The 22,040-nt window shown below is 38.0% G+C and overlaps 1 protein-coding gene across 1 annotated transcript in view; it reads left to right on the top strand.

The window, feature by feature from the left end:
- The first annotated feature begins 251 nt into the window (after positions 1 to 251).
- The window catches only part of LOC120308027 (atrial natriuretic peptide receptor 2-like), a 53,475-nt gene continuing 31,686 nt past the window's right edge, over positions 252 to 22,040 (top strand). The window contains exons 1-10 of the mRNA XM_039343450.1: positions 252 to 317; positions 3,450 to 3,546; positions 6,777 to 6,909; positions 8,474 to 8,597; positions 13,787 to 13,891; positions 16,308 to 16,410; positions 16,667 to 16,812; positions 18,496 to 18,568; positions 20,596 to 20,743; positions 21,446 to 21,532. Of these exons, the coding sequence (XP_039199384.1) occupies positions 252 to 317; positions 3,450 to 3,546; positions 6,777 to 6,909; positions 8,474 to 8,597; positions 13,787 to 13,891; positions 16,308 to 16,410; positions 16,667 to 16,812; positions 18,496 to 18,568; positions 20,596 to 20,743; positions 21,446 to 21,532 (1,082 nt within the window). The remainder of the gene's footprint in view (positions 318 to 3,449; positions 3,547 to 6,776; positions 6,910 to 8,473; positions 8,598 to 13,786; positions 13,892 to 16,307; positions 16,411 to 16,666; positions 16,813 to 18,495; positions 18,569 to 20,595; positions 20,744 to 21,445; positions 21,533 to 22,040) is intronic.

Genomic DNA, 22,040 nt, shown 5'->3' with positions numbered 1-22,040 from the left:
TGCCAGCTCACAATTGCAGGAGTTTGAACTCCTGAGTGGAAAGTGAGAATTTTATAGCCACGAGGGGGAGACCTTGAGTGAAGGCTTTGTTCCCTTGCAGCTACCTGTAAGTCCTGTGCTTGGGATACTTTCCATAATTATTGTGTTGTATGCAAAGGGTATAAATAAGGGGGGGAGGGGGATATTGAGCTGCAGTATAAGATCCTAATGGGAAGTTGGGCTCGTTCAGCAACAGGCATTTGATTCTCCGCATGTCGAGGAGTATGGGAGCTACCAGAACACTCCACCCTGAGCTGCAGATCGTCTTTAGTTTACTGGTAGGCAATCTTCCTTCCTGTTATTGGCCTCTGTAATAAAACCTCATTCTTACTAGTAATAATTCTGACGATAACAATTTGGCAGGAATGTTTTCTAGCAATACGTCATTTAATTACCTCATTGAATCAGTTGAGGTAACATTTATGCAAAGAGAAAATTACCAATGCTATTTAACTACTTTTAGAAAATTGTTGTAAAAGAAGCATTTATAGAAGCTAAACAGTAAGAGGTAGTAAGGATGATAAACAAGAATTGGATTTACTCCCACACTGCCACAAATTGGAGCACAAGCTGAATTTCCTCCTTGTGGATAAACAAGAACTAAAAATGCTTTGAGACTTTTAGACCATTTTGAAAACGATTATATGACAGTGATGCAGGCAGCGAAAGCAGTGTTAGCCAACATACAGTCAAAAGTGAAACAATAACCAAGGAATATACTTCATGTTTAGCAAACTAGTGAAGATAATGGAGTACAACATGGTCTAGACTCTATGGGCATCATGATAGTAAAATCAAAAGCAACTGTTAATATAGTAACCATAATTCATATATCCGTTGAGTCTTTGATATTAGTTGTTATAATCTAAATAGAACCATCCCTTTTTTCATGCATTTTAACATGTTTTTCTTTCATCCCACAAAAGCAAAGAACTAATTTGCTCCTCTCTTGTATACAATGTTTCCACATCAGGAACAGACCAAATCATAGAATTTTAACTGCTGTTAACCTGCTATTAGATGTCCTTTAACTTGACACTGATGTAAAATGGTGGTGATGAAACCCTCATGTTTAAGATGAATCGTGTTATTTCCAGATATTTGTAATGACTTTACAGGCATATTGCTGTGGAATGATAGGAATAAACAAAAGCTTAGTTGAAAAACAGCAATCCAGCTAAAAGGGTTTGTTTTCATGTAAATAACTTGCCTTGGATGAAATGCTGTAATATTTGAGATTCTGTTTCACGAAAAGCTGAAAACCTTTGGAAGGAAGGAAGGAAGGAAGGAATAACCTGCAATTAGTTCATGCATTACCTTCATCAAACTGAATGTATTAAATAATTCCACATCTGCTTAGCCAACAGTAAATGCCATCAACCTCTGTGCCAACCTTACCATTAGAAACAATGGAATATCAGTCTCAGAAGGCAGATACTAAGGACTGACAGTGAAGCATTCATAAACAAATCTGCCTATCCCACATTATCTAAGGTAGCCTGATCTTCCCAGGTAAAACAGGGAATGGGATATTAAATGATCTGGCAGCCTAGCTGGCCAATGCATGTGTATGGAACTAAGAAAGAGGTGGCATCCTATCCATTTCTAACTGCCCATCTTCCAAAGAGAGTTAATGATTCTTTGCATGAATGTTTAAGACCCTCTGTAGATTAATTAGGCTGTTCCACTCCTTATCTCTTATTCTACCCATGTCAGGAAATGAAGGGAAAGAAATACATTGGAAGGTTTCACTTGTACACGACATCAGCACATTTAGCTGGAAACAGATACAGAAACAGGAACAAGAATATGGAAATGTCCTAGCACTGACAATTCTCGATATATATTTGACAGGAATATCGTTTATGCCTAGTTCGATGTTTTGATATGAATCAGAAATTTGGGAAACCATAACAAAGAACATTAAGAGTAGCTACACAGTAAAGGTAGACCTTGACTTACAACAGTTAATTGGCTGACCGTTCAAAATTAAAACAGCACTGAAAAAAGTGACTTACGACCATGTTTCACACTTACGACCATCGCAGTATCCCCATGGTCACGTATCAAAATTCAGAGGCTTAGCAATTGACTCAAATTTATGACCGTTGCAGTGTCCCAGGGTCTCATAATCACCTATTGCAACCTTCTGACAAGCGAAGTCAATGAGGAAGCCAGATTCACTTAACAACGGCAATCATTCACTTAACAACTGTGGCAAGAAAGATCGTAAAATAAGGCAAAATTCACTGAACAATTGTCTCGCTTAGCAACAGAAATGTTGGGCTCTGTTGTGGTTGTAAGTTGAGGACTACCTGTATTTTCAAAATGGAGCATGGCAACTCAGCATTCACTATCTAAATTTTATGCATTTGTTAATTTGTTTTATTGTTAATGTTTCTGTGTCTTAACTTTGTGAACTACCCAGAGGGTCTCGGCTGGTATATAAATAAATATACAAATAAAATTCTGCAGTCTTCCCATATGTGAAGTGTCTTATTTATCTCACAGTTCCTTTGTTAACTTGAATACTAATATATGAATATAGTAATATATAAATAGTAGGGAAAAGTGTGGTTTGCCCTTGATATAAACTGAGCTAAATCAACAGATTAAAAATATTCTTTTTAACCAGCTTACTGTGCCTTCTCCTTAGTCTAGAACAGTGGTTCTCAACCTGTGGGTCGGGACCCCATTTGGGGTCGAATGACCATTTCACAGGGGTCGCCAAACAACGCAGTCCGCCATTTTTTCCCCCTTTTCCTTAGCTGTGCTACTCCCTTTTATTCTACTGGCTTTTGAAAGCCAATAGAATAGACTCTCTTGAATAGAGTCTAATTATATTGGCTTTCAAAAGCCAATAGGAATTGTCCAGGCTGTCTCTGCCCTGCTGAGCCCGCCAAAAGTCCCATTCTGCAAACGGTGCTGCACCAGTTGAGTAGTCCTCAACTTACAACCGGTTGAGTAGTCCTCGACTTACGACCAGTTGGGGGGGTCGCGGCATTGAGAACCACTGGTCTAGAATCTACTTCATTTTCTAAATATGAGAGCAGGAACTTTTGGAAACTATTAAAAACCTTGTTGTTTTCCCAAGCCTTTGGCTGGGTGATTGTTGAGTCTTTTCAGTTCAGTTTTGCTTCATTTACTTTGGGTGTTTGTTCCTTTGATTGGTTAGGGTCACTTTTTGTGTGTACTGTTTTACTTTTATCTGCGAGCCATCCAGAGATGTCAAGGAGGCAAACAGGCTCAAAATCGGATGAGAAAAAGAAAAAGAAAGAAAGAAGAGAAAAAAGAGAGAAAAGAATGAATGAAAGAAAGAAAGAGAAATTATTGCTCATCTGAAAGAAAACATTTTATTGAAGCATGAATTTGTATTATATCTAAGAATCTTTCTATGTTTCTTATGGCAGGCTCTTTTAGTACAAGGGTGGCACGATCTGGATAACACGGATTATGACTGCTGGCCCTTGGAGAAACCCGATGAGTATAACATGGTGGACTGTGGAGGTACCGTTCTTGTTTTTATAGGATGAAATAAGCAAAACAAAAACAAAAACCTGCAAGTACAATTAGGGAAATCACTCAACTCTATTTTTTACCTGGCTGCAGATTGCAGGCATCAGCAAGAAAAACTAATTCTAGATAAATCATATTTAGGGGGTAAATAACATGACACAAGAGAATTACATACTTGCTCGACACTCAGGTATATTATGGAAAATTGGACAAAAGGTGAAGAAACAAAGGGATCTATCTGAAACTTGTTCTGTGTACCATTAAAAAAAGCAGGAGCTACCCATACTAGTAGCGGACACATTCATTCCAAGAAATACTGCATTAGCGAAATACCTTTGTCTTGCAAACAGGTATGTCAAAATCAGAGCAACTTTACACTGTGTTCACCGTTCCTATAGATGTCTTACATCAATGTTTGTCAGTTACTAACACATTATGTAGAAATAACACACATTTGTTTTTCAATAACTATATACGGATACATCTGGGAGCCAAGTTGACTTTGAGAGATTCTTTATGAAGGTTCTTTGCTATTTCAAAGAACACACTCTGACATTGATATGTTATTGGTTTTCTGAAGGAAAAAAAAATAATTTACCATTCGTCTCAAGTACATGAGATCATTGGGGAATATGAAAGATGCCTTTAAAACAATACAAACATGGAGAATGCTTCTGTTGGAGGGAGGAAGCATTTGTGTATATGCACAGATAGTCAGGGAAAGACTGTGAGGTGCCCTCCCAAGCTTTTGCAAAATATGGCTGCTTTTAAGCCTGGAGGGGGAGGGGTGCTTAGTTTCTGCTAATATATTTTGGAAAAAGGCGGTGAAACACTTTTTATCCAAATGGAAACCTGACAGAGACTGCAAGCTCCATATGCCTGGAATGGGGCGTTTGGGAAACAGAGCCTTCTACTCCATTTCTAAGTGCTCACTGGCAGCCACACAGAGCTTCCAGTCTCTGTCAGGTCTCCGTTGGGATAAAAAGCGTTTCAGCATCTATGGAGCATTTGAAAATGAAGCGAATGCTTGGTTTCCAAGCGCCCCATAGGCGCTCAAACTCTTTTTACCTGGACGGAGACCTGACAGACACTGGAAGCTTTGCATGGTTGTCAGTGGGGCACTTAAGAAACAGAGCATTTCGCTCTGTTTCTAAGTGTGCATTTGCATGCAGACGGAGCTTCCAGTTTCCCCAAGGTCTCTGTCCTGGTGAAAATTGTTACGGCAGTGGCGGAAAGGAGTTTGGGGCGGGAGTAAACACCACAAGAGTTCAGGCTCCCATTCTGTGCAAAAGAGGATCGGTGTCTGAACTTGCACGATATTACGGGCACCCGGAGCTTCTATCGACTCTCCCTCAAAGGCAGAAACCACAGCAGAGAGAAGACAGATTTTTTCAAGGTAAGTGAGTCCAGCACAGCAGGAAGGGAGGGGGAAGCATGAGGTATCTTAGTGGGTTGGGGAGGCCTTCGGGGCCTATTCCATCATTAGCCCCCTCATGGCCTTCTTCACCCTGAAATACCTCAGGTGCACTTAACGAGCCACATGCGTCTTAATGAGCAAGGGAGTGATCTCATTCGAGATATGAGATTCACTCTGAGTTTTCGAGTTACGAGTGGAATGTGGAGACTCCATTACACTCGTAACTCAAGGACTATGAGTTCTAGTCCTACCTTAGGCAAGAAGTCATCGGGGTGACCTTGGGCCAGTTACTCTCCCTCAGGCTTAGGAAATAGGCAACAGCAAATATCTTCTGAGATCTTGCCAGGAAAACTGCAGGGTCTAGCCAAGCAGTCCTCAGGAGTCAAGACTGACTTGAGGGAATTAAAAAAAAATCAATTATATTCCCTGTGGTCTTTCGCAAATTAGAAACAGCATTTTTGTTGAGTTGGTATATTCTTTTATAGTGACAGGGCTGTGGCAAAAACCCACATTCAACTTTCTTGAATGTTGCATGGGTATTCAAAATAATAATATTTTTCTTTCTGAGAGATCAGGGCTTTTTTGGCTACTTATAAATTATCCACTTGTAAATCAGTTTTATTTTTGCAGTGAATATCCACTGCGTGGTGGTGCAGTGATTAGGATGCAGTACTGCAGGCTATTTCTGCTGACTGCCCACTGCCTGCAGTTTGGCAGTTCAATTCTCTCCAGCTCAAGATTGACTCAGCTTTCCATCCTTCCGAGGTCGGTAAAATAAGGACCCAGATTGTGGGGGCAATATGCTGACTCTGTAAACCACTTAGAGACGGTTATAAAGCACTTTATATAAGCTAGGTATATAAGTCTAAGTGCTATTGCTATTGCTATAATGTTAACAAAACAGTGTAATAATTAAAACCACAATGGAAAAATCTTGCGATACAGAGACAACTGCAACTAAGAAAATAATATCAAACTTATATTAAAAGCAGGACCTATTAGTCTGTACAGATTTTTTTTTTCCCATCAGCTATGTCATCTCATATGCAAGAAACCAAAAACAGAAATGAAAACCATCTCAGTGACACAAATATGTTAACCTGTTGTTCACATGCTATCCAAAAGAATTTGGATAAGGCAGGGGTGTCAAACCTGAAATACAGTAGAATAGAACAGAGCTGGAAGGGACCTTGGAGGTCTTCTAGTCCAGCCCTCTGCTCAAGCAGGAGAACCTATACCATCTTAGACAGGTGAATGTCTAGTCTCGTCTTAAAAATCTCCAGTAATGGAACGCCCACAATTTCTGGGGGTAAGCTGTTCCACTGGTTGATTGTCCTCACTGTCAGGAAGTTTCTCCTTAATTCCAGGTTGCTTCTCTATTTGATCAGTTTCCAACCATTGTTTCTCGTCCTTCCCTCTGATGCTTTGGTGAGCAACTTGGTCCCCTCTGCCTTGTGGCAGCCCCTCAGATACTGGAAAACTGCTATCATGTCTCCCCTATTTCTCCTTTTCTTTAGACTAGCCAAACCCAAGTCCCGCAGCCATTCTTCATATGTTTTAGTCTCCAGGTTGATCGCATCGCAGGCCGTGTTGTGATGTATCAGATTTGTTTTGTCCTTGTGGGGCCAGGTTGGCATGGCCTGCACAGGCTGCATCCAGCCAACGGGCCACATGTTAGACATGCCTGGGATAAGGCATTATTCATGGGCAATATAGTTGTTTGAATTAGTTACTTTAGTCACAGGGTTAAAGACACTGAAATGTTGAATTTTGAACTATGCCTAGATGAACCCTTTATTCCTAGGTCTAGAGATGGCTTGGATCCTTAGGCCTCCAGAAAAGATCATAAGTGGAGAATCCTTTGATGTCATCTACTCTGTCTTTGCTTCTGATTACTTCTACCATTATGCTGTGGAAAACCGGATCTTCTCCCACAGGTTAGCATTTATAGATAAAGTAATTTATGCATCTGCTTCAGGAGATACATAAGTTAGTGGAGGGTGTGTATGTTATTGTTTTAATGAATAGTTGAGGCAATATAATTATGAGGTGTGTTCGTTAGACAACATTTTCCAAATATTTGTTTAAAATTGAAACAATCTTCATTATTATGAACAAACCAATATCAATTATTTTCTCAATTATGGACAGATTTCCTCAAAACAACTGTAAATTTAGTCTTCTGACATATAAACTTCTCTTTTCTGACAAAAAGGAGTAATGTTTAGGTTTGGTCAAACATTTGTCTCTATATTAGGGCTCTACATATTTTGAAAATTATTTAGAAATTCTTCAGAACTCCTGTAAGCAAAAACTGCATCTACTATTCCTTAAAGGAGTCTGGTGTTGTTGTTTTTTCAAATGACACAGATAGTGTCATCTTTCTTTTTATCCTCACAAAGAAGCCAGGATAAAATTGTATTAATGAACACTGGGCAGATGTTGTGTTGCCGTGTGATGTAAAGGATTTCCAAATAATGTAGCATGGCTGTGTATAGGCTGACTAGAATAAAGAACTGAGAATGGAAGTGATGCTTGAGGAAATCAATATTTGGTCATAGAGATACAGACAGGCCCGAGGTGAAACCTCCTTGCAAATTTAAAGATCACAAAGCATTTATTTAGCAACAGTCTTTCACCTACTGGTAGTTCTTGCTTACTGATGTTAATTGGGACCAGGAACTCAATCGCAAAGCAATGCAATCATAAGGCACAACATCATGTGACCACACTAACTTATGACGGCAGTTCCAGCAGGTCTAGTTGCTATCATTAGGCAATTTCCACACATCGGTAGTGTCCCCTGGTCACATGATCACCATTTGCAAACTCCTGCTGGCTTTTCCATTGACTTTGCTTCTCAGAAGCTGGCAGTGAAGGTTAGAAACGGTGATCACATGACTGCAGGGATGCTGCAATGCTGTAATTGTGAGCCTGTTGCCAAGCATCCGAATCAAGCCACCATGAAGATACTGGATGGCTGCAAGTACCACTCATTTAGTGCTGTGGTAATTTCGAGCACTGAGTGAGTGGATGTTGTACGAAAACTACCTGTACTTCAAACATTGAAATATATATCCCAATACACACACAAAAAAAGCAGAAGTGTAGAAATGCATAATTTGAGAAATAAACATACTTAGTTGTGCACATTTTCTATGAAAATAATTTTAGGGAAAATGAAATGGAAAGTGAATTGTAAAAATTTGAAAAAAAATGTAAATATACTTTTAAATACAGGATTATGTTTGAATGTCCATGATTTTTTTCAAAACATAATGCAGATTTTTGCATATATGCACATAAAATCTGTAAAAAAAAAAAAGAGACCAACTGCCTGTCTTCAGGGAGCACACAAATATTTTCAAAGAGTTTGTTTCTATATTCACTCTTTGTTGTACTAATACAAAGTTGTGTGTATGCTGCTTGAAACAAGTTAATGTAATGGCATGATAAATTTCAATGCAATCTTTGCCAGTGTATTAATATTATTTTTTGAAGTGATGCAAAGTGTGCTAAGAAGTTTTGTGAGGAACAGGAATGTCCTCCCAACTGGAAAGATGCTAACGAAGAAAACTGTTGTGTCCATCATGCGAACATTCATTCCTGTCCATTGGCTTTCATGGTTAGTATTTCATGACAATTTTATTTAATATATTTGTGTTGCACAGCTGGATAAACATTTTTTTCCCCGATCTCAAATACAGTAGCCGTTTGGAGAAGGATAATAAAAGCAAGAAACAGGACTGAACCAAGAACGCATTTTTCCACCTGAGGTGTAGAACAACATGGCCCCTTCCTCATTCCACATTCATTGGGCCAATTGAATTTTAAACAACACTATTGAACAGGAAAGAATTACCCTTTGTATAGCCCAGGGGTAGGCAACTTTGGCTCTTTTATGACTCGTGGACTTCAACTCCCAGAATTCCTGAGCCAGCATGGCTCAGCTTGGAAACCTCTCCCTTTCCCCTCAGCATGGCTGGCTCAGGAATTCTGGGAGTTGAAGTCCACCAGTCATAAAAGAGCCAAGGTTGCCTATCCCTGGTATAGGTGAACCCATGTTCTTGACATCTGCAGAGCAAGCTATGTAGCCCTCAGTGCCTGCCACATGTTAGGGAATCATCTCATTATATCTAATAGGACCAAGTGTCCTGGCCAAATGTAATGGGCAAGTGCTCTTGAATAATCATTCTTTGCAGGCCTCTTTTTTTGTTATCGTGACATCTCCCTATTCATTAAATGTGTCAAAAATAAAAGAAGACTACTGCTGGCAAGTGTTAAATTAAATTAAACACAAATAAATAAGACAGTGCTGTAGAAGTGCCATTTTTGAATAGTCACAGTCAAGGAAAAATAAAACATCAGTTTCCTGAATTCAGAATTTTGATTTAGATTGTGAGAATAATAAAATTATTAAAATATAGTTAGGGAAAAAAAATCAGTTGTACTGTGTGTATGGTAGAAAGTACATAGCCCTGATGGCACAATGGTTAGAATGCAGTATTGCAAGCAAACTCTGCCTACAGCCTGGAGTTCAATCCTGACCGACTCAAGGTTAATCCAGTCTTCCACCCTTCTGAGGTCAGTAAAATGGGATTTTGGGGGGCAATATGCTGACTCTAAACCACTATAAAGCACCAAGGAGTGGCATATAAGCCTAAATGCTATTGCTATATTAATTTACAAATTTATAAGCTCAAAGTAGATTATATTGTGTCTTAAGGGAATTTCATCTGAAAAGACAGACTCCATAAGTATCTTGCTAGTGTTAAGGGAAGGCAAGTGACATTGTGACATACAACTCTGTCTTTTCTATGCTGGCATAAATATCAGAAGTACAAAAAGGCAAAGCTTCTGTTGTGATGTCATGATGCACGTTTTGTAATTTGGGCATGACTGTGGCTAGGTACTGATGCAAGCAATAGGTTCCAAGGATCAGTGGAATAAAAGGCTTTCTGTGTTCATCAGAGTGAATGCCAACCATATATTTTTATTTCAGAAAGCACTATCCAGTTGAACCAGATTTTGCTTCTTGCCATGGTGGCAGGTTTTTGGTTGAATTCACTGTTATATTGAAACGTAAGCCATGATTTACAACTCAGCTGACTAGTTTACTTATAACAATAAATCAAAACTGAAAAAAGACCACGTTATGACTTATTGTAAAACTTTAACCCAATCACTGAGATTTAGGTCTTCCCCTGTGCTTTCAATTACACAACTATTGGTTCTGTAGTTTATCACTTTTACATTCCTTGGGCAAACAACATACATTATAAATTGTTAATTCTATTTACACCTAAATGGAATCTTATTTTGATCTCAGATTTTAGTTTTCTTTGCATTTTGTTTCTTTTTTCAGTTGTTCCTCCATTTGCACTGTTATTATATTAAACTGTCTGTATATATTTATGGATTTTTTTTACCTTTCTATTTGGTAAAAGTTATTATTCTTCAAAGAAGGGAATCGTTGTGTTCTGTCACATATGGGGCTATTGCTCTTAAAATCTATTTCCAGTGGAGGGGAAATGTCTTCTCTGTTGATCTTATCCAGCGTGGGGCTTTTTGGAGTCTTAGACCTTGTTGAGAGACAATGATCATAGCAACCATTTTTTATTCTGGCCAGAAAATAACATCAGATATACAAAAACCCAGTTCTTTTTCTGAATGCATGTATGCGTATATGAAGTGATTATATAGCAGTCAGAATATTTGATTGCTTACAGTGTGTGACTACCAGATTGTGCTAGTGCTAGTGAAGTCTCACCTTCCTGTGGTAGATCTTATTTTTACAGCACTACTTTAAAGAATAATTCCAGGTTTATTTTTGAACACATTGATCTGGACTAAGCTAAGACTTTGTGCAGCAAATTGAACCATGAACCTTACCTTGATCCACAAACCTGAGCATCTTTTACCAATACATAATAACAGGGACTGAGAGCTTTGGAGATAGACCCCTTTATTATCTATGACTGAGGCAATCCATAAGTAGAGAAATAGTAAATCAACTCTTGACTAGTGGCATTTCTTAATAGCACTTTTCCTCCACTAAATTTTGCTTTGGTTCAAATCTCTTCTCAACCAGTGATATTAACAGCTGGCCTGGGAAGCAGTATTCTTTTAATTTATGACATACATCTATTTTGGAAATAACAGTGCTGCTATGGGAATCATAGTGCTGGCATCCATTGTTCATTTCCAATGTCGGGAGATGCTTTTTAAAAATGCAGGGTTTCTCCCCTGTTTCTTCCTTTCAAAAAAAAAAGGTTTCTGAATTTATTGTGTGCTTATAAGACTTGTGAGCTGATCCAAAGAATGTCTGTGAGCTTAGCCATTAGGTTATTAAAATTGCTTTGAAGGTCAGATATTCTATATTTTATATTCCCTTGCTTAGATGGAATGAAGTATGAAGGCCAAAAAGGCTATGGTTTTGTTATATAAAATGCATTTGTATTTCAATAACTTGGCTTAGTTAAGTAGGAGATATTTATACTTGGTATTTTTTAAATCATAGCTTGCAAGTCGTGTCCTCATTTTTGATATATCATATATACAGATGTCCAAACAAACTCCTGAAATTAGCAAGGAGAAATTAGACATTTTTAGAATTAATACCTTAAAACCTTCTTCATCCTGCACAAGGATTACAACATAGTGAGCATTAATTATTTTTCCTGGGAAATGAGAAGCTTTGAAAAATACTGATTCAAAAACAGCATTTTCAAATTAAAGAAAATCTATAGAGCAGTTGTCAGAATGAGCTGAACATCAAAGGAAAAGCATGAAGGAATTCTCTGTGTAGGAAGTCTATAAGCAAAATCTCCTTATGCTACAGTCCCCTAAAAAGGCACTGAACAGGCAGCTCCATTAAAACGAGTGGGGAAAATAACCTCTGATTAGGCAGTCATGTGATAGATGAGCATTACTGGTGATGGTGACTGAACCAAAGGAATATTTTAACAATTATGCTGCTCTTTGTAATGTGCCTCATCAATTACTGTTCCATGGGCTGTGTAAGAATGACTGTCAGTTTGCAGTGATAAGGGAAGTGAAGTGCAGACTGACATCTAAGAAGAGTCTTAAAAGAGAACAGACCTTTCTTCTTTCACAAAATAAGGACAACTTGATCCACTATTTTACACAAGTGGCATTTCCACACATCCATCATTTTCATCTCCCAAATCCACAAAAACATGTTACCGAAACAGCAGCAGTGAAAATATTCACATGTGTTTCCATGTGAATATTCACATTGCTGCTGTTTCTTTAATACTCAGTACTACCCAGAAATAGGGCATAACAATTGGCATCCAGCTAGCACCTGCCCAACCATTCTACTTACCGTTATCTTTTGTCATTTAGATTCATAGAAAGTGGAGGGAGTAGTTCAGTTTTTAAAAGCATATCTATTATATGCCCGGGATTTATATCCTGAGTTTTATATTTGTTTTATATTTTTGATATGATCCTAAGACTAATCAATCAATAAAGTATCAAAGTATACCTGCCTTTGTGGGTGGGGGGGGGGCTTAGGGATTCTTTGGTTGGGTCAGGAAAGAGACCAGAATATAAACTGATAGCAAAGAAACACTCCTTATTAGCACTGATGATGTTACCTAGTTAGGGTAATGAAATGTCTGCAAGAAAACAAGCAAGCTCAGAGAGCACCAAGAACCCCCCCCCCATTACTCATACCTTCCAGCATTGGCCTATATCGGGTAGGCAACCTTGGCTCTTTTGTGACTCGTGGACTTCAACTCCCAGAATTCCTGAGCCAGCATGGCTGGCTCAGGAATTCTGGGAGTTGAAGTCCACGAGTCTACAAAAGAGTCAAGGTTGCCTACCCCTGGCCTATATTTTGATCATGTCTTCACTGCAGACAACCACAGGAACACTACCCTGTTGTTAGCATAATGCTGCAATAGGAATTAAGAGTCTTTATGTACTCTTATGTTTCCCCTTGGTGAAAATATTGATTAGCCAGATATCATATGTTGTGGAAGGAGCTTTCTAGAAGTACATTAGTTATTTCAATGTATAGAAATGGGACTCCTATGAATGTTCCTTACATCTCGAGTCTTCTGAAGATTCAGCTTATGTTATCATATATATTCATCCCGCATATCTTACACGCCAGAAATACCAGTAAGAGTTATGGAAGGTTCAAGTACAGAGTTACTTGTACACCGCATTAAATCAGTTTAATTGAAATATTGCTTTGTGTGTAATGGTTCAGAAGAGTGAATGTTACAAACTGTGCAAGCCACCTCAAGTTTTTATTCTGTTCCACTGCCTCTGTGATGTTTTGACAATGATTTGCCAGAAGGCTTTAAATGCTACAAAAACAATATATATCTTTTTTTCTGAGTTAATTGGAGATCATTCATTTGTCTAAAAATAATTCATAGTTTAAATTCATTTTTATTCATGCAGTCTTAAATTTAATGTCTCTACTTTTTTGCTATCTGTTTGCTACCCTAATTTAGCCTCTAAGTTCCGATGCCCGCTGTTCTTTCTTTCAATTTCTTCTGCATTGACCTAAAACTGTTCAGATTAATGAAATTAATGATGTTGAATGTAAGAGTTACACCAGTAATATTCTGGTATACAAAGAAAAATGCAGAATAAATGGTTACTGCAATTGTGTAACTCATTTTATGTTCCTGGGAACTTAGCCAAAGTTTCACAAAAGGCTGAGTTACATATTCTCATTTTTAATTGTGGCATACAATATAGAATACTTTTCTGTTGTTGGGCTCTCCTTAGAAAACCTTTAAGGTAGGTTAATTCTAATATATTTGACAAAAGGCAAAAGGTGGCATATGTGGACCGTGGATCCCAGATGATGGTCAGATATTCACACATACCGTGTCTACTGCAGGCAAAATGACACAGACAAACTGGACTGCTAAGGTAAGAGAAGATTTGATCTTCACTCTACAGATAGTCCTCAACCTATGACTGCAACTGAGCCCAAAATTTCTGTTAGGCTAAGGGACACATTTAAGTGAGTTTTGCTCCATTTTACAACTTTTCTTGCCACAGCGGTTAAGTGAATCACTGCAGTTGTTAAGTTGGTAACCCAGCTGTTAAGTGAATCTGGCTTCCCCATTTATTTTGCTTGTCAGAAGGTTGCAAAAGGGGATCACATGACCCCGGGACACTGCAACCGTCATAACTGTGAGTCAGTTGCCAAGCGTCCGAATTCTGATCACTTGACCATGGGTTTACTGCAATGGTCAGAAGTGTGAAAAACGGTCATAAGTCACTTTTTTCAATGCCGTTGTAACTTCAGTCACTAAATGAACTGTTGTAAATCAAGGACTACCTGTACTCTCAATTTCCAGGCCTTGGGTAAAGGGCTTTTTCATCCATATTGTACAAACATGGATTTCTTTCCTTAATTTCATTCATTCACACAGATGATGCTCTGCTTCTCTTTGGACCTGACTTGCATTTGGCTTTCCTTCCCTTCTGGAGTTCAATAGGAATTCATGTAGGCATTAGCAGAGCTTCAGGAAGCTTAGCAATTGCATTGGATAGTGGATTATTTCCATAAGTTACTGCTTCAAGAAGAAAATGACTGTGCTTACGTCTATTTCAAAGCCTGTTTAGGCAACAGTTAGCAGTAATTTCCTGCAAATAAAAGAATAAAATCCTAAATGTAGCATGGCCTGTAGTAGTATTACAGAGGACATTTATTAAAAAACAGTAACCTTAAGTTGCCCTTGGACTAGGGAAAAAAGAATAAAACATGCACATGTAACGGTCAGGTCAGTACATCTAGGCTACTTTCAGATGACCTTTTAATTGTGGAATAATTCCTGCCTTATTCACTGAATTTGGGGGGCAGCGATGTTTTATGCTACTATTCCTTTTATCTTCCACAAAAGTCTGTAAAGAGGAAAAATATTGAATAACCCACGAATGATGTTTTTGAGCAGTAACCTTCAAAAGTATTTCTATGTTTGAAAAAATTATATTATTTTCCCGTTTTTTAAAAAATACCTTTTACTCTTTGTATTGACATATCATTCAGTTCTCCTGGTGCTGCTTATATTCTTTATTTTTATTTTGTGAAAACAATATTCATATAAAAGCATCTTTAGAAAATGACCGGAACTTTCGGAATTAAATATTTAGACCCTTTCATGTGGAGAGCAAGTAGTGGAAGAGCCATTTTTGATGTTATCGAAAATATGCTTGGAAAGTGCTACCTTTATTACATAAGTTCATTTCATTATCTCAAATATTTACTCTCACGAAAACCAAGTTTTACATATGTGAATTCCACAAAATATAGATTCCTCAATTTAGATCATCATCAGATCAACACAGAGCCTGGAATCTGTTCATCTATATCTTCAAAATAAAAATGGAATAAAATACTTAGCAAGATTCATATGAATCAATGTATGAAATAACAGGTGCTGGGAGAAATAGAAAATATATTATGAGGCCTGCTTGTAGATTCCAGAGCATCTAGAGCAGAGGTAGGGAAATGATGGCCCTTTATGACTTGTGGACTTCAACTCCCAGCATGGCTGGCTCAGGAATTAACAGAATAGAGTTGGAAGGGACTTGGAGGTTTTCTAATCCAAACCCCTGCTTAGGCAGAAAACTCTATACCAGTGATGGTGAACCTTTTCGAGACTGAGTGCCCAAACTGCAACCCAAAACCCACTTATGCATCATCGAGTGCCAGGTGGGTGTGGCCCATTGGCTGGGTGTGGCCCATTGGCTGGGCGTGGCTGCAGTGGTAACGGCAGACTGGGTGGGACTAAAAAGTTCAATCAATCAATTCCAACTTTGCAAATCTTTTTTTTCCTGTGAGAAGTTGAAATTGACTGAACCTTTTTTTTTTTTTGCACACGGTGGCAGAGACCTAAAGCAAAAAGGTTTTATAAAATCCAGCTGAAGGCCTAGGACTGGGGCGACGGCACGAGTGCCACAGAGAGGGCTCTGAGTGCCATCTCTGGCACCCGTGCCATAGGTTCACCACCACTGCTCTATACCATTTCAGACAAATGGTTGTCCAGTCTCTTCTTAAAAACTTCCACTGTTGGAGCATTCACAACTTCTGGAGGCAAGTCGTTGCATTGATTAATTGTTCTGACTGTCAGGAAATTTCTCCTTAGTTCTAGGTTGCTACTCTCCTTGATTAGTTTCCATCCATTGCTTCTTGTCCGTTCTAGGAGTTCAAGACCACAAGTCATGAAAGAGCCATCGTTCCCCACCCCTGATCCAGAGGAAGCACAGCATTCTAGATTAGATTGGTCTTTCTGGTGCAAAAGGCTGACTGGCTGTATATTTCTTCTTTGTTTTGCAGGTTGTCCTGGTACATGTGGGTGTGACATCTCTCATTGCCCATGTCAGAGTGGGAAAAATGCAGGCTGCTTTAGAGGCCCAAACAATAGTGCTCCCTGCAGTAGGTATGCTCCAAATTTAACCAAAGTTGCTACAGAGACCTTTTGCCTTTTGAGTCTCACTTACATCTAGTTGGCCAGTTATCAAGTTCACGCTAATCTCTGCTGATCCAATCTTGCCCTACATTTGATGGCTGCCTTTTAAAGGCATTGGATGCTTTTTGGAACAATTTTCTTTTAAATTACATAATTACCCTTAAGGCTTATTGTGCCTCTGTTTCTTCCATTATTGATATTGATCATTCTTTCTCTTTGTGCTCAGTCTGTGGGGATGACATTTGCGAAGATGAAGAGAGCTGTTCCATATGCCCAGCTGATTGTGGGGAATGTCCCTTGACAATTGAAATCAAGATAGCCATTGCTCTACCAATATGTTTAGTCTGCACTGGTTCCATTTTGACAATCTTGGTACGTATCAAATAAGATGTTCTCATTCACGGTCTTCGTTCACCTCCTCTCCTTCCCATTTTCTTCATTCTTCTCTAGTTTTTAACCTCTTTAATATTATATATTATGATTTATTTTACTATTTGTTTGCTCATGGATGTACCTGGGTGAAATGCAACCTTGATGGCCTTATACTCAGAGATATATTTTTGGAACCAATAATTACAGAGATCCTCCCTAGAGAATCTGACAGATGGGTACATTCCTTTGCCATGTTGTTCACTATAAATTGTCTTTCCACAGTGGATGCATAGACAGAGACTCAACATAGCAAATGATTACATGTGCATTAAATTATGGGGTTAAGAAAAATAAGACTGAGATCTCTGTCTTTTCAGCTTTTCAAGGAAACACTGTGGGATGGAAAGGAATTAAAATTGAATTCATACATTCATTTTACAACCAATATGGTGAATATGTTAAAAGACACCTCACATTCTCTGGAGTAATGATCAAGCTTGTCAAATTGGATCAGGATTATAATTGCAATCAGAGTAAATGTACCCCATGTTTTTAGATAATGAAATAGGGTTTCAACTCTTCATCATTCCATCTAGTTTCTTCTATCATTTCTTCTTTCTTCATCTCCTGCTCTTTCGTATAGACTTTGCATATCTTTATATTGTATTGTCTATTCTCCCTTCCTCCACTCCACTGAAATTCTGACAAAATGTAATGTTGATGACCAAAATAGCTCTGCTCTGCTCTGCCCTCCCTCCCTCCCTCCCTCCCTCCCCCCGTGTTAGTGTGTGTGTGTGTGTGTGTGTGTGTAAGCAAAAGGATATATATGTTTGTGTATGTATATGTATCTTCTTAAAGGAAATGGGGTGGAAAGGCTTAGGCTGATGCATGTAGCAGATGCTGGTCTATAATGAAGTGTGAAAAGTGCATTATATATTATAGCAGTCATGTTATTCCTGTGTTAAAACTGTCTCCATGGATAACATGAAGAGATCTTTTTTTTAAACTTCCATTCATAATCGTATTTGCCTAGATAAGTCCCTGCACTTTTCTTGGCAGTTTTCTTTATTTATTTCTTTTTTTTAGAAGTAGTTTGCCATAACCTCTTTCCTAGGGCTGACCGAAACTAGCCCAAGGTCTAGGCTTTGTACCTAACGCAAGATTAGGATTCATAGTCTCCCAGTTTCTAGACTAATGTTTTAACCACTGCACTAAACTGGCTGTCAAAGAAGTCTTATTTATTATTTACTGCTTCCTTTTGGATAAATAGCCAATGATGCCTATTGTTGGATAATAGTTTTAGTTCTATTTTTCTCATATGGTAAACTGCCTTAAGTCTCTTTGAGAAATTGGTGGTCTATAAATAAGTATATAAATTGCCTGATATGATAAGTAATAGATGCAATTACTACAAGATTCAGATAAATAACTGCTAATTCTACATAATATTCTTTTTTTTTTTTGCTTTCTGCCCCAGCTGTATCTTCAAGGAGTTATGTTATTAGACATGAGCTTTCATTAGAAAGAGTGGCATTGTAGAAATGTTTGAACAAATAGCATTTCTTAAATTGTTCGAAATTGCTTGCATTTGACAATGTATGAGGTATCCTCTCCCTTGCTGCAATATTGCTGGACTCAAAGGAGCAATTCCTAGGAATAAATTTGTTCTTCTCTTTCCTTTAGTGGTTTCAGTACCAAAAACAAAAAATGTTTTGGGATGAAAGCTGGATTATAGATTACAGCTGTATCAAGCAAGGTATGTAAGTGTTCTCCTTCATGAATCAAAAAAAAAACTGACAAATTGGGAATGAACCAGTTTGGTAATTACCCAAGGAAGCATTTTACTAAAAAATTCCCTGTTATTTATCTTAAACAGAAGGGAGAAAATGTTTTGTCAGTTTATTGCAAATCCTTCAACCGTTGTTTCAAAATGTTGGGAACTTGAATGCTCCTATGTGCATGTAAGCATTTTTAAGAGCAGAGAACCCAGCCAGAGCAATAATTAATGAAACAGCTTTCATAACTATAACAAGAAAGAGAATGTTTTATCAGAAATACATTATAGAGATAGGAAGTGTTTAGCAGTAGCTAACTACTTGGATGGAATGAAGTGACCTGAAATTTGTAATTTCTTAGAAAAAGTGCAGGGAGAGTTATAGACAAGAGGGAACATAGAATAATCTTTAACTCTTTATCTACACCTTGCTGTCCTTTTGGGGTTATTAGATTCTGAACAGTCAATGTCTTAGATTCATATCTTTGACACAATAGGCATGTCAGGTTGTCATGCTGTTGTAGGAAATAGTTTGTCACATCTTTTGAACTAACATATTTATTATAACAAGCTGTTGTACCCACTTTATCAGACTCTCTTGTGTGTTTGATGGCTTGGGAGGGTCACCTCTTTCTGCAAATTTGTGCAGATTGGGGAATTTTAGCAGATGCTGGAGCTAAACCAAATATGGGTAAGTTACCATCATGACTCCATAAGGTGACAGAGAAGATACATCAGTTTTAAGCACTGCCTATCTTTTTCCATATAGCAATAGCACTTAGACTTATATACCGCTTCACAGTGCTTTACAGCCCTTTCTAAGCGGTTTACAGAGTCAGCCTATAGCCCCCAACAATTTTACTGACCTTGGAAGGATGGGAGGCTGAATTAAGCTTGAACGGGTGAGACTCGAACTGCCAAACTGCTGGCAGCCGGCAGTCAGCAAAAGCCGGACGTACTGCATTCTAACCATTGCGCCACCACACATATGATTGTCACATCCAAGAGCTCATATTATTATAATATACTAGCGCCATTGGAGTATTAAACTTGATTTATTTTCTGCCTTATTAGTTCAGTGTGGAATTTATCGTCTTATGAGGAAGCAAGTATTTGTTTGAATGCAGGCTCTGCACAAAAGAAAGTTGCCTAATAAATGCATTCTATGTTTAATGCTAAGAAGATCAATAAGTACTAATGTTGCAATTAACCCGGATTTAGTAAATGTTCCAAACTGAAAAAGCATAAATTAGGCCTACAAAAGAATGGTAAACAAAATAGATTATTGCTTCATTCACTAAGAAATATGGAAAAATAAATATAAACGTGCAAATATAAGAGAAATAACCAAGAAGAGAGCTATATGCTAAAAAGATGGGGGGGGGGGAAGGAATCAAGATTTACTGAAAAGCAGCACCAAAGTTCCACCATTTCAAAAATTGTCTCAACTCTTTCCTATGGATGACCCTTTTGTCAATGCACTGCAGTCTATTGTAAAGTACAGGTAGTCCCTGACTTATGACCACAATTGGGGCCAGAATTTCTGTTGCTAAGCAAGGCAGTTGTTAAGTAAGTCACATCCAATTTTACAACTTTTTTGCCACTGTTGTTAAAGCAAATCACTGCAGTGTTTAAGTGAATCACATGATTCTTAAGTGAATATGATTTCCCCCCATTGACTTTGCTTGTTGAAAGCTGACTGGGGAAAGTTATAAATGATGATCTTATGATCCCAGGGCACTGTAACCATCATAAATATGAGTTGGTTGCCCAAAGCCAAACTTTTAATCCCATGACTGTGATGCTGCTGCTGTGATGATCCTTAGTGCGAGGACCAGTTGCTTTCTTTAGTGCTCTTGTACCGTCAGATGGTCACTAAATGAATGGCTGTCAGTCAATACAACAAACTAGTGTATGTGCAGTGATATGGATAGTACATTATAGTAATTTGTGAGAATTCATGCCAATGGGTCTGTAAATGATTGAATTTCTTTTTCTCGCTTCCTTAGACTGTTTTCCAAGAACTGGTGTGGGGAGTGCCTTGAGTATCCCACGTACACCCAGCATCTCCAACACTAGCTGTCTCACGGGGTTGAGCTCCTGTACAGCACCTGTCAGTGCTTCCAAGATGAACTATTTCTCCCCCTCCGGAATCTAGTAAGAATTTTTCAATCATTCGTGCAATTCTTGGTGCTTTCATTGTTCAAAATGCTATGTCAGTGTTTCTCAACCTTGACAATTTTAAGGCATGTGGACTTCAACTCCCAGAATTCCACAGCCAGCATTGCTGGCTGTGGAATTCTGGGAGTTGAAGTCCACATGCCTTAAAATTGTCAAGGTTGAGAAACACTGTGTTATGTTCCCTCAAAGAAGATCTTTTCCATTAGTTTACACCTGAAAGCATGCTCATCAGTTCTTTTTCTAGGCTGCTACTCCTAACATATGCATATGCAGATACATATGCACAATACGCATGATGAGATCATTTGTTGTCTGTTGTCCTCCTTCCCCTATTTCTCTGTGCCGAAATTGATGAGCCACACTTTTGAACACTGGTTATATTTCCTCAGCCTTGGGGATGAGATTTCGAGGGCACATGGAAGACTGCAGGAGAAGAGGAGGGGAGAAAATCTTATTGTGTAAATCTACTACTATTCTTCATGTAGTCCATAATTCATAGTTGAGAGATGAAGAGATTTCATGTAGAATAGCCCCATGGATGAAGCTTACTGCATAACCAATAGTTAATTATTTTTAAACCTAGCTTGTTTCATAGGATGAAAAAGAAAACCAAGGTAATAATGTATTTGGATTTTATGATTGTTGGTAGTTAAGACAAGGATCTCTGTATTTTTTCAGTGATGGCAGAACAGTTGCCATCAAAAAAATAACGAAAAAGACGTTCACCCTTACCAAGACCATACGTAAAGAAGTCAAGCAAGTAAGGTAAAGTATACAAATATATTCTCTATATATTTTTAGATTCATGTCTACTAATGAACTTATTAAGCATAATATGTGACTTTATATTAATTTTCCTCTTGTTTGAGATGTGCTGTATATTTCATTTATTAAGCAACTGATCATAGCTGGTATTTTTCTACATCAGTCAGAATTCAAAAAAAACACAGAGAAATCTTCCTCTTTTCTAAAATAAATTCCCACTTAACTCAAATATGAGCATTATAAACTGGCTCATGTAAAGCTTTGCACTCAAACAAGAGGACTAGAAATGCGATTTCTTAAAAATAAAATAGATTCTGGCATTCTAAAGAAAAGTTCATAAGAACTTTCCACCATGGAAGAATGAATGGTAAAGGTGATGGGGTTGACAAAGATGGTAAAATTGACTGCTTTAATTCAACAGAAAAAAAAATCTCATTTTATTTTCATTGGGAGACCATTTCTGGATTTTGTACTTGAAACTGAAAAAAAATGAAACTCTAATTTTAGG

The sequence above is a fragment of the Crotalus tigris genome, unplaced genomic scaffold (genome assembly GCF_016545835.1).
Source record: "Crotalus tigris isolate CLP2741 ecotype Arizona unplaced genomic scaffold, ASM1654583v1 scf7180000017854.1278166, whole genome shotgun sequence".
Taxonomy (NCBI): domain Eukaryota; kingdom Metazoa; phylum Chordata; class Lepidosauria; order Squamata; family Viperidae; genus Crotalus; species Crotalus tigris.
The sequence above is the reverse complement of the archived record's forward strand: the minus strand, read 5'-3'. Positions and strand labels throughout refer to the sequence as shown.